We start from the raw sequence: 13,117 nt of genomic DNA, 5'->3' as shown, positions 1-13,117 counted from the left end.
ATGAAGCTTTGAACTTTTATAACTTTTGATGTGCACATCAATCATATAAACAAACTATAAATGGTGCATGAAAGCATAATTCATAAATCTTTTACTCAATACGGTTCAAGTTTATAGGCTTCAAGCTAACCACCATCTTTTGTAATACATAGTTTATGCTCCACCACCCTTCTCCGAATTTCATGTTTTTCTTCCTGAGTGTTTGATTCTGCATCCATCTTGTCCACCCCCTGCATCTTCCCTGACCCCGCATCCCTTGTTTGTCCTTCGGCTCTGCTGTTGCCGTTTGGCATTTATCCCTCTTTCTGCTGTCTTTGTTTTTTTTGTTCTGTTGCGTTCTGATCCGTTGTGTTCTAGCTCTTCCATGAGCCTTGACTTTGTATACAAAAACAAATCCGATTTTCCAGCGTCGAAAACATTCTCCAGTTGCTGCTGAGTAATTTCATGAATTGCATTTGTGATCGTCGCCCTAAGACCTAAGTTCATCCAAATGTGGTTTTTAAGACGAAATACCGCAACACTTGAAAAATATTCCACATTCTGAAAGTAAAATGTGAAAATGAGACTTGAAGAATCCATGGATAACAAAAGGGATTATGCAATTGATCAATAAAAGAAACAAGTTATACATTTTAAGTGTACAACACCCTAATAATGAAAATGTGAACGAGTACAAAAATATAAAAACTAGAACAGCACTCGGTGGAGCGCATACCTCCGCCATCCTGAACAGTTTGTTTTGTATCCCACTGATAGACCGGATCTGGATTCAGACCTGAACCAAAATAGAATCGACTTCTTGTTGTTTGCATACCTCACATGGGACACACGATGGGCTTTTTTGAGTAATGGCTTCCTTCTTGCCACCCTACCGTACACGCCAGAGTTGTGGAATGCTTGTAACATTGTTGTCACATGCACACAGTCTTTGCCGTAAAGGCATGTAGCTCTTTCAAAGTTGCCATTGGCCTCTGCAATCAGTCTCCTCCTTGCTTGGTCATTCAGTTTGGATGGATAGCCTGATCTAGGCAGGGTCTTGGTGGTACCATATGCCTTCTACTTCTTAATGATTGTCTTGACTGTGCTCCAAGGGATATTCAAGGCCTTTGAAATATTTTTATATCCATGCCCTGAGCTGTGCCTTTCCACAACTTTATTCCGGAGGTCTTTTGAAAGCTCCTTGGTGCTCAAGGTTGAGTCTTTGCTGTGAAATAGACTTCCCAGCAGAGGAAACTGACAGGAACAGCTGATTTTATTTTGAAATCATCAGAATCACTACAATTTAACACAGGTGGAAGCCATTTAACATGGTGTGCGATTTTGAAGGTGATTGGTTACACCTGAGCTCGTTTACAATTGCTATTATAAGGGAAGTGGACACTTATCCAACCAAGATATTCAAGTTTTGCATTCTTCATTAATTTTCTGAAATTTGTAGAATTTTTTTTCATTTGGAAGTTGTGTGTTACGATGTATAAATGAAGGTGGAAAAAGTCTGATTTAATGCAATTTAATTCCAGGCTTTAAGGCAACAAAATTTGAAAATATTGAAAGGCGGTGTAGACTTTGTGTAGGCAGTGTAAATAAAAATTATTAACCTCTTCCAGAAGCGGTCGAAGTTTGCAGTACCTCTTCTTCTTCCTCAACCTCCTTCTCAAATGAACATCGGCAATTTTAAGGATGGTATGCACCGCAATCAGAGGAGGCAAACTTAATAACCCAGCAACATCAACGGCACGTTCACCAGCATCCATTTGACGAATAACATATAATTTCACGTCCAAGGTAACACTTTTACAATGCCTCTTTAGCCAATCTATGGTACAGCACATTAATTTGTGTGAAGTAAAGTAAAGTACAGTAGTTTTCAGCAATTTTGTGATCTCCTGATTTGGTCTTTAGCTATGTATTCTGGCATCTTTATCAGTCTTGTTAGTTCTAAAAACGCTTGAGAATAAAAGTTATGGCTTTTAAAACAGCACAAGTGTGAGGTAAAGTGATGCAACTCAAGTCGTCATATTAATAATGTGACGACATAAAATTAGGGTATGACTGTTACAAGTTTTATCTCATTCTGAAGAAGAAAATTTTCATTCATTTCAAGAGTTCTACATGGCTAAATAATATGCATTGTTGAATATAAAAAAAACAAAATAGTAAAACATGTATATTAACATGACATAAAAATTGATGACATGTCACTTGGAAGGAAAAGTACGATGCAAGGTTAATCAGTACAATCATACATGAATATTTCACTTGGAATGACCACAAAAACAACAATAAAGATATATATTTTTTTAAAAATATAAGCACAGTGAACTTTAATTTCATGCAGTATCGGCATACTCTGTAAATTGAAACATTATTTACTTCTTAATGTTTTATTCACATTGTATAATTCTATAATACAACCCCACATATCATATTGTAATAAGATTTGGGCAATTTCTAAATGCAATACGAATACGATTATGTAACAACAAAATAAAGCAATTCATATCTGAGCCAGTACTGATTACACGAGGAAAAACACAAGGAAATCACATGCAGGCGGAGGCCATTGAGCCCATAATGCCTGGGCCACATCAATACTGCACCAATTTATCAACACTCGATCAATATTAGAAAATGAAAAATGTTTTTATTTTATTTTATTTGTTTTTTGTAATTTTTTTTCTTTCCAGAGGAGGAGGCAAGTGCATAGACGGTCTTGGGTAAAAAACACACAACACCCCTTGACAAGACCTCCACCAACAACACTATATACATGCACACAATCATCCATCAATGCTCACACTACCTAAAAGTGCTGCCAACATCCCTATACCCATCTATCTCCATAACTTACAGGTACCAACTGTCTCTAATTCCATTTTAAACTTATCTACTGTTTATGCTGCCACTACCTTTCCAGGGAGGCCATTCCATGCATTAACTACTCTCTGAGTGAAAGTCCCCTGCCTTATGACCATCTTAACTCTCCTCTTTATTTACTCTCAGATTATGGCCCCTGGTCCTCTCACTGTCTACTCTGCTGAATAATTAATCTGCACTTATTTTCCCAATACCTTTCATTGCCTTAAACACCTCTATCATATCTCCTCATAACCACCTCCTTTCTAGTGTATAAAGCCCTGTCTCCTTCAGCCGTTCCTTACAGCTGATTCTAGCTAGGCCCGAAATCAATCCAGTAGCCCTGCGCTGTGCCCTCTCTATGGCATCTATGTGGTTTCTGAGTTGTGGTGACCAAAACTGCACACAATATTCCAGATGTTGTCCTCACTAAATTCCTGTACAATGTTAAAACCACCACTTTTGATTTGTAAATGATCCCCCTCCGAATACAAGGAAATCACATGCAGGCGGAGGCCATTGAGCCCATGATGCCTGGGCCAGGAAATATTCAATCTTGGAATCTTGGAATAAAGGAAGGAAATATTCTTAGCCATGTCCTTCTCATACTCCTCCTTAAACGATGTCTCACTTCCTCCAACTATATCGTACTCCTTGCTATCCCGCTACCAATCCTCCGGTACCTGTCCTGACACCAGTGAACAATTGAAAATATCCGTTAACATCTCACTTACCTGCACAGCCACTTCCCTCAATACTCTCGGGTGCATATTATCTGGCCCCGGAGTTTTATCTACTCTTAGATTACCGAGCTGTTCCTTTACTTCCTCCACTCCAACCTGGATCTTCTGTCAAAGCCCTTCTTCATAGATACTCTCAGCTGTTGGGAATTCTCCTGACTGTTCTTGTATAAATGTTGAAGCAAAATACCTGTTTAATAAGCCTGCCATCTCACCTTCATCACTAACCACTCTCCTGGTGCTATTCCTCAATGGGCCAACACTGGTCCGAACCTGTTCTTTTCCCCTGATATACTTAAAGAAAGCCTTGTTATTATGTTTAATATTCTTAGCCATGTCCTTCTCATACTCTCTTTTGGCTTGCTGAGTAATTTTCTTAACTTGCCTCTATTTACTCCGATAGTGATATAAATCTAACCTCAGTCCTGTTATTTTATACCTAATAAATGCCTTATGCTCCTCCTTAAATAGCGTTCCTTATCTCACTATTCAACCACCCTGGCCTGTTTCTGTTTCTAGTTTTACACCTCATTGGAATGTACTTACTCTGCACTCTACACATTTGGTCCTTAAAGGTTTCCCATTTTTCTGATGACGATTGTCCTGTTGTTAGCTTCTCTCAATCTACATTGCCTAACTCTGTCAACATACCCTCAAGGTTTGCCTTCCTGAAATCTAATGGCCTTACTCTACCATCCTGAATTCTAATCCTTAACAGAATCCATGCACAAACAATGCTATGGTCACTTGCTCCTAAATGCTCCCTGACCTCCACTATATTGGGATCGTTACTTAAAAGGAGGTCTAACACTACACTCCCCCTCGTGGGCTTATCTACAAACTGGGTTAAAAAGCAATCTTGGAATAAAACGAGGAAATCCTCATCTACTCTTCCCTTTCCCTGTTCCTGGACCCAATATATCCCTGGCAAGTTAAAATCCCCCATAATCAATACTCTTCCCTTACCACATGCCCTTTTGAATTCTTCATGGACTCCTCCTTCCTCCTCCTCCTCTTCCTTCACACCCAGAGCCCTATAAAAACATCCCACCAGGATCTTACTGTTTTTACAATCTCTAATCTCTACTCGTACAGAATCCTCAACATTTATTCCTTCCTTAATGTCACCCCTTTCTCTTGATGCAATGTCGTCCTTCACCAAGATTGCTTCTCCTCCTCCTATTCTCTCCTTCCTATCACACCGATACACCTTGTGGCCTTCTAATCCTGTCCTCCACTTACTCTCCTCCTTAAACGATGTCTCACTTCCTCCAACTATATCGTACTCCTCGCTATCTACTTTGGCTTCAAGCTCTTCCATCTTATTATTTAAACTTCTGGCATTGGTATAGAATATGTTTAACTTTTCCCTTCCTGAAATTCTATTTACTTGCCTGGCCTTATTCATCCCAATTAAAACATCAGTTCCTGCCTTAATAGTTTCCCTGAATTTCTTCCTAAATTCCCACCATAAACCTTGCTGCCCCCTTTCTATTTAACCTATGTCCATCATTCTGGAAACACTCCCTTTGTCCCTGAACTGATTCTCACTGCTTCTTAAATACAAAACATTCCTTCCCCCATTCTTGATGTGGCCCACATTGAGCATCTATTACATTTTATGAACTCTTCCTTTCTCCTTTGCTCTCCATTTATACCCTTTTCACACCACCACACTCCCAAGGCCCCAACTTAACACGAGGCCTCTCCCTGCTTCTTTCAATAAACCAACACAAATACCTGCTAAAACTATTATGTACACAACTACAACCTTTATAAATACAAACCCACAACCCCTGACACAAATCACAACAAAATACGCAAAAAAAACTATTATTTTGTTCTGGCCGAGGATCTTACACAGCCGTGTGCAAACAATTGGAGAACCGTGACCATTCAAATCCTTTATTTGTTAAGATGAAAACACTGAAAATAAATTCTACATATTTTCTACAAAATGCCCTTTTCATGTTCCGACTGAATTCTAGTGAACTGCTCATCTCTTTTTAATATACTGTGCGTTATAATTGACGTTCACTCCGATCCCACAAGACAGTCCAATAAATATCACCTTTTGCATTGAAACACTGTAATGGCCCAAAAATCTATTCGACACTCCATATATGAAAGCAATACATGGAAATAATTAATCCATTCGACACTCCGGTCCCAACATCGGGTATTCTCTTCTCCTTGATATCCTAAACTTGAGTTCAACTGCTCAATATACTGTTTTTAAACAAAATACATTTTGAATCAATATCTTATCGAATGATTTTATTGCATTGACTTTGTAGCTGAAATTATTTTCCTTTTCTTGCCTGGAAAATGTTGCTGTGCACAATCTCACTTACAGTACATGTAAAATTGTCCATGACTCGGTACCAGGGGACAAAATAAAAAAAAAAAAAAAAAAAATATATATATATATATATATATATATATATATATATATATATATATATATATATATATATATATATATATATGTGCGCGCACACACACACACACACACACACACACACACACACACACACACACACACACACACACACACACACACACACACACACACACACACACACACACACACACACACACACTCGGCAAGAGGACTTTCTCTTCTTTCTTCTTTTATTTATTTTCTCTTTGCTATCCTGCTCATGCAGTTGAAGTTGTGAAACTTATTATATAAAAGGGCTGTCAGCCTTTCAAGCTATTTCTTAATTTGACACCTCTTCTGTACAATTATGATGGGGTTACTTGTACAAATGTTCATGTTCAACTCGACTGGAAGAATAATCATACGGATTAAAAAAACTGAAACTGAAACTTTTACATCCCATTTGTGGCAGATCTGCTTCCCAGGCCTGAAGAGATCAACTACGGTCCACACACTGCGTACCTGAACAACGACGATCTCTACGGAAGAGTAGATTGATCTTTACCAATTATCCACTCCAAGTTCCTGCACCTGCCTCTTTTGCAAGGATGGGCAGTTAGAAGCACAGAATTTGATGAAGGATTGAGCAATCATTGCAAAACAACCAAACAAAAGGACCTCACTTATTGTTCTCAAGATACAACTGAGAAGCTAAATGCCAAAGTCTTACCAAGAGTGTTATGCTGTGCAATACATCAGCTTTGAGGGACAAAATGGACGTAGAGCATTATAATGCTGCTCTGGCATTGTCGCTGTGATAAAGTCCTCAGTAATCTCATTTTTGGGCCTTAACTATGACAGCAGGGTTGGCTTCCACATAATTAACCAAATTACTTAACAGCAATGTGAGATTAATTATTAAATTACTATATATAGCTCAGTTTGCTATTGAATTGTCTGACCTGAAAGGCAGGAGGAACGGGGAGGGGGAGAATAAAAACTGCTGTCCTGGTAGTGTCAGTGGGTTGACACTGCAACTTGGAGCAAATTTTTAGACGATGGGGACAAAGCCAGACATCCAGTCTGCATTTGGATTGTGAACATCAAGAAATCCTATCGTATCTTTTGGAAATTGGTTCTCCATTGTGTGCAGATTTCCTGGTGAAATCCCCAAATTTGAGGCAACATAGGCATGCTCTCTAAATTTTACACAACAAATATCTTTGTCAGTTGTAATAATCTCGCATGCCAGGGTTAGCCATCCCATGTCATGTTGGTTCACACAAAAAAAACCGAATCCATTCCATTTCCCCATGCTTAGAGAACCAGGGGTGAACCCCATTTTTCACCTACGCGAGGGCTTTAAGTGTGATGGATGAAATGAATACATTGATCGAGGTAGCTAACTGCTGGAGGAAGCAAGTTGATGTTTAATCTATTGCTCAGGCATTAACCCTTTGCTCTAACGAAGGGTTAATGCCTGAAATGTTAGCTTCCCCTGGCGGTTAGCATACCTCGATCAATGTCCTGTTAATTTAATCCATTGTTCTTCCTGGCCACCAGCACACACAGACACTATCCTTCACAAGCAATATTAGTTCTTCATTCTTCAGGAGTGTGGCTTATCTGGAAAAGGGAACATGAATTTTTTTCTGAAAAAGTTAAACTACAGGCAAACACTTTCGCGGAATGTTGAGAGAGGTTTGCTAATCACCGTGGGAAAGGAGGTGAAGCAACATTTCAGATTGTCACCAAAATCGAATCGATTCGTCCTTGTCTCACACACCCAACCTGTCCACCAAGTTTCGTCCAAACCCGTCCATAACTTTTTGAGATATCCTGCTCAGACAGACAAACAAATGGGTGAAAACGATCTCCGTCCACCTTCGGTTGCAGAGGTAAAAAGGAGTAAATTCCAGGTGTCAGAGCTGAGCTTGGTGAAAGTTGAGGGGGGGGAAAAAAACAAAAATGTATTTTTAAGTCTTTAGGTAGTGTTGTTTTCCGTAAGAGCTCACAAAAGTCCAAGATGATCCATGGTATGATCGGTGCATGTTCACCCTCAACCGTTTGCGTCGTACCCCCCTTTAGGGGATGCAATTTCTGGCATGAGACTATATAATATGCCAAATGGCTTGGACCCGTGCCTTAATTGCCCAATGATATGATAATCAAGTTAAAAACATTTTATATTAAACATTTTTGCCTGATATGTTCACATTTGTGATGTTGGTTTTCCGTTGCGTTGTTATTCTGACCGATTGCTCAGATGAAGCGTTTTGCATCAACGTGCTTTTGATGAATGGTTATTCACATGTTTCCACTTGCACCTTAGCTTGCTTTGTAATAAGGCTTCCCCCCCCCAATAAATACCAAACTTACCCTACAAGCATGCCTGTCTCCTGATGGAAATTTACAGTTAGGCCTCAGAGCTGCCACAATAGGTACTAACTGGGAACGGTCCAAATGAGAGAGGGCAAGCAAAGCTAACCTGTACCCATGTATAAAGTTTACGATTGGGCAAATTACCAGTATTGAAGGTACGCAACATGAGAGTGCAGTACGTATCCCTACGCATCTCTTACAAAACTTTTCCCTCCTAATTACCATCTTCCCTTTCTCAATTTCCTCCAAAGAAACATCACATTACACTCCATACATGAATACAAAGAAAACAAAAATCATTCAAGGAGGTTTATTGCACTCCCCCCCCCCCCAAAAGGTAAATTCAATGTAACGAGACCGGAGCCATGGGTTAAAGCAAACTTGGTGTTTGATTGGAGCGAGGCCTCACTATACAGGGCCTAATGAGGCTTCGCCAGTTGTTTCACAGCCTGAGCCACCTGTTCAGCCGTCATGTTCTTGAGAGAGACCGTTTCCTCCTGACCAAATGCTATTGGATGGGAGTGGGATGAAAGGCAAGATGGAGGAATCATTCAGTGAATAAAACAAGATATAATTTATACAAACGGGGGGACATGGGGAGTTGGTCGTCATTTGTAATTTTGTCCGAAATGAGAATTTTTGTGTTTCATTGTGACATTTTGCTTTGATTGAGAGGAATGGTTAATTGTGTAATTATTGTTACTAGTGCGTGGCCGTACGTGCAAAAAAAACAAACAAACAAAAAAAAAAACTTTCAAACTGCATGCCAGAAACAACCACACAGGCCGTTCCTTCGCTCTCGCGTGCCCGTACGTGCAAAAAAAAAAATAAAACTTTCAAACAACCACACAGGCCGTTCCTTCGCTCTCGTAAACGATGACTGTATTGGGGCATTGTGTTTATCGATAAATGCGCAAAATAAATCGAGAAATTATTAGAATACACTAAGTCATCACGATCCGGAAGTCCGTACGTTGTAACCTGTAATGGGGAACGCGGCTGAGGATCTCTTCCCCAACGGCCACACCTACGCAGCAACGTGTCCTGTCATTGGTAACTAAATGGCGCTCTTTCCCCATTGGCCATGCCTACGCAGCAACGTGTCCTGTCATTGGTTTGGTAAATAAATGGCCATAACTTGGGAACCACTTGTCCGATTAATATCACACCTTGAAAAGGCACATCCTCAGGTCCCCAGCAATATACCTGGCAAGTTTCAATTAGATCAGACCAGTAGTTGTCGAGAAACAGCGGACACACACACACACACACACACACACACACACACACACACACACACACACACACACACACACACACACACACACACACACAATTGGAATTATAGATAGATAAGACATGGAATTTTGGACGTGCATGATTATTTATTTTAGCATTGAATCGTTTTATGTTTGTAATGATAGTTATGGAAGGAGTCGAGAAAAGTGAACGAGGTTGACAATCATCGTAAAGACGAACTATTGTACAGTGGATAAGCTTGGGCAGGCAAGAGCATGCCTTGACGAGCTTAGGCGTGGACTCTAGAGCAACCATATAATTGGCCCTTGAGGAACGAGGGGCGTGCCTGGTACAGTAAACATAAAATATGACAACTGAGACACACAGAGGAAGTCGGCAGATACAGGAAGCAATGAAGGAGAGAGATGCTGGTAGCGGAAGGCCCTTGAGTGATGAAGGGCATGCCGAGCTACGCAAGGCAGAAAAAGGACAATCGACAGACACAGAGGATGTCAACAGAGAGAGGAAGCAGATCAGGAAGATGACTGTGAAGTCGCTTCACTGGGATTGCATCACATCGTGTCGTGCTCTGGAGGGATTCTCCCTTTGAAATGAGGATCCTCTCAGAGGCTCGGTGTTAAGAACCTCGGCTTCACTGGAGACCAACTTAGCTATATGGACGTCCTTGTTTGAAGTGTGCTGTTTCTACAAGGCTTGTGTGCTCCTGATTGCTAACAAGGTGGAGGTGTTCTCCAGGATGAGGCTGACGTCATGGATCTAAACTGGTACACTTTGCACAGAGACTCTAAACAACGTACCTTTTCTCAGCACCACTGCATGACACAGAATTTGCGTCCGTCATCGTTTTATTCTCATACTGTTTTTGCTTTATCCTCCGTTTCACAATTATCTTTGCTGCTCACTACACTGGAAAGTCGCTCAGCATATGCTCCGTCACAAAACGCCCACATCCTGTGGCACATCCCCTTGTTTCAAAACTTTGAGATTGTGTTGACTTTCATTTCGCTGAACTGGTGCTTTTGTGCATTTCTTTTAATAGTTTAGGATAAGTTGAAGGTAATTTGGGAAAATAATAAAGAATAAAGTTTTCTCTTACGATATCATGGCTCGAGTCCAGTTTCACTAGTGGTTGGTTGTAAAAATGGTCTGTTTACTCCAACCGCTTGGAATCCAGGATGTGACCGGCTCTACAACTCGGGAAGTGGTTTGCCCTCTTTGTGAGCGTGGTCGCCCGGTTGTGCCCTGTGGGTGGTGTCAACCTCCTAAGCAGATGGCAATATGAACACGCACATAAATTGTTGGTCTAACATGGAACTGTATTGCCTTTTAAATCTTACACAATCATATTAATGGGGACCAAGTTCATCCTCGTGATTAGTTTAGCGTGGAGGATAAGTGAAAGGTTGAAAAGCGAAACTCTCCGAAAGTTATGGAAATCATCTCGAGCAAGTTCTTTCAGTGAGAGGTGATAAGAAGTGAGTACAGATCTTTCAAACTGCCTTGTTGTAAACTTTTCCATGGCAGATGCAAGATACGTGCACATCGATACAAGGTCGTCTCAAGAGACGTTTAGTTTAGAGCGCTAAGGAAAAGCAAGAATCAAAGCAAAACAAAAAAAAAAGGTCAAAATGAACATCGGTCCAAATACGAGTGAGAAAGTTCATGAAGTTTGGCTTGTTCATGTAACACAAAAGTAAATAAATAATAGATAATTTTTTTTTAAAGGCCCGATACGAGCATGTGCAATATTGAGGTTCCAACAGCTGGTACAAAATCTGAAGTTAAATGGTAACCAAACAACTTGACCTAATTATGGAGAGGAATAAACATATTTTTTATTAAATGGTAGCTGAAACTGCATTGCTCTGTGCAGAGCAGAGGGTTCACAGGCAAACTACTGCATTGTAGAATTAATTCCCTCTTTTTGATAATATTTGTGATATTTATGTTCAAATGAATTTGCATATTTCCATGAGATTGTTGCAATTACTCATTCCTGATTCCTGTATGTGTATTGCTCGTTTGTTCCCATCATTGTTGATTAAAATAACGTATTGTGTAAACTGTCTGTTGGTAATAGATATACCGATGTTTCACGAGTTGACACTGCTCAGAGGTTGCACACTTCCCTTCACGTCGATTGGTTTGGGTTCGATGCCTGACACGGCCATGAAAACGGTCATCGTGGTGCTTCACAGGCAGGATGATGCAACGATGACTGCTCCGCCCGTTGGATGGGACGTGGAGCCGGACACACCTGCCGGCTTCGGCTGGTGGACGTTAAAGATCCCACGGAGCCTTTCACGAAGAGTTGGTCATTGGGTGGTGGCACCCTGGCCGACTTCCAACTTGCTGCCACAACCAGCCACCCCCGTTAAACCTCCCATCCCTAACTCCCAAATCTCCAGTGTTTCCTTCCTGAGTTTTTGCATCTGCATCCATCTTATCCACCCCCTACCCCTTATCCCTTGTTTGTCCGGCTCCATCCATTTTATCCCTCGGCCCTGTTGTCGGCGTTTCCCTGCCTCCCTATTATGATGTGTTGGAGCTCTTTGACGTCCTTTGATTCTGCATACAAAAAAAAGTTGAGAACTTTGAAACTGATTTAACCAATTCTGATTAACCTCAGGAGGGATTTCATCGCAACACTCGCAATAAGAGTAAATAAAATTGTGACAATCAAATATGGACAGTCATGATAATGTCGATTTGAAACAAAAAAATGATCAAACAACTTCAATGATGAGGTAATACCGTATCTGGCCCACAGGCGTGGTTGTACGCCGCTGCTCTCACGCACAAGTAGTGGAAGTGCTGGGTTCGCCTGCTTCAGTGGCACATAGTACTGCTCAATAAATTCCCTGCACACGGGAGCAAACAAAGAGTGTAGCCATGAGTACAGTGAGTGGCTTCACCTGCTTTATGTCAAGTCACAAATCTCACATCAGGAGGAGCTTGCTGCGTCATGTAGACATCATTTGAAATCTCTTTACAAAGTTCAATCCGTGTATTTCCACGTTCAAACACAGCAATGTAATGATCGACGAGCAACAACATTTTATGCAAGGACAAAGTGAGATGTGTCCCGAAACAACAATAGTTCATAGAACACCTTACCTCACGCCGCCTTGAGAAACAACCACATGGTATGGGGTCTACGAGCGGCAAATGTGATTGGTCGTGATGATGTAAAATGCCGTAATATTTTGTCCAAGCACGGCTAAACGGAAGGGTTTTGAAAGTGTTAAAAAGGCAATTTGTGTTCTTCATTGTTCAAACGTATAATTCAGTCGAAATTAAAAAAAGATTTTGAAGGTCGTAGGAGATGAAAAAAAAAAAGCATTTTGGAATTTTACTTCCAGTTCACACAGTGGCTTTCACACCAACCTATGTAACACATTACATTTGGTCTTTGTGCCTGTTGTTTGTGTCATGTATGACATCCTTAAAAACAGTCGAGTTTCTGTTTGGAATGATTTTCAATTTTTTTTTTTCA

The 13,117-nt window shown here is 40.6% G+C and overlaps 2 protein-coding genes across 5 annotated transcripts in view; one reads left to right on the top strand and one right to left on the bottom strand.

Moving 5' to 3' along the window:
• Positions 1-8,365, top strand: part of LOC147015048 (uncharacterized) — a 68,607-nt gene extending 60,242 nt beyond the window's left edge. For 3 of the 4 annotated variants that reach the window (XM_085849406.1, XM_085849407.1, XM_085849404.1), the window contains one exon: positions 6,452-8,365. In XM_085849406.1, coding sequence (XP_085705532.1) covers positions 6,452-6,537 — 86 coding nt within the window. In that variant the 3' untranslated portion in view covers positions 6,538-8,365. Of the gene's footprint in view, positions 1-1,607; positions 1,684-6,451 lie in introns of all 4 variants that reach the window. The other variant, XM_085849405.1, reaches the window with a different exon arrangement.
• A 291-nt stretch (positions 8,366-8,656) lies between these two features.
• NDUFA2 (NADH:ubiquinone oxidoreductase subunit A2) overlaps positions 8,657-13,117 on the bottom strand; it is an 8,701-nt gene continuing 4,240 nt past the window's right edge. Inside the window, exons 2-3 of the mRNA XM_085849411.1 lie at positions 12,376-12,482; positions 8,657-8,869 (exon numbers count right to left, since the gene is read on the bottom strand). Of these exons, the coding sequence (XP_085705537.1) occupies positions 8,781-8,869; positions 12,376-12,482 (196 nt within the window). The 3' untranslated portion in view covers positions 8,657-8,780. The remainder of the gene's footprint in view (positions 8,870-12,375; positions 12,483-13,117) is intronic.

The sequence above is a fragment of the Eptatretus burgeri genome, chromosome 12, assembly GCF_056783735.1.
Source record: "Eptatretus burgeri isolate ZD-2024b chromosome 12, Ebu_testis_v1, whole genome shotgun sequence".
NCBI classification, from domain to species: domain Eukaryota; kingdom Metazoa; phylum Chordata; class Myxini; order Myxiniformes; family Myxinidae; genus Eptatretus; species Eptatretus burgeri.
The sequence above is the reverse complement of the archived record's forward strand: the minus strand, read 5'-3'. Positions and strand labels throughout refer to the sequence as shown.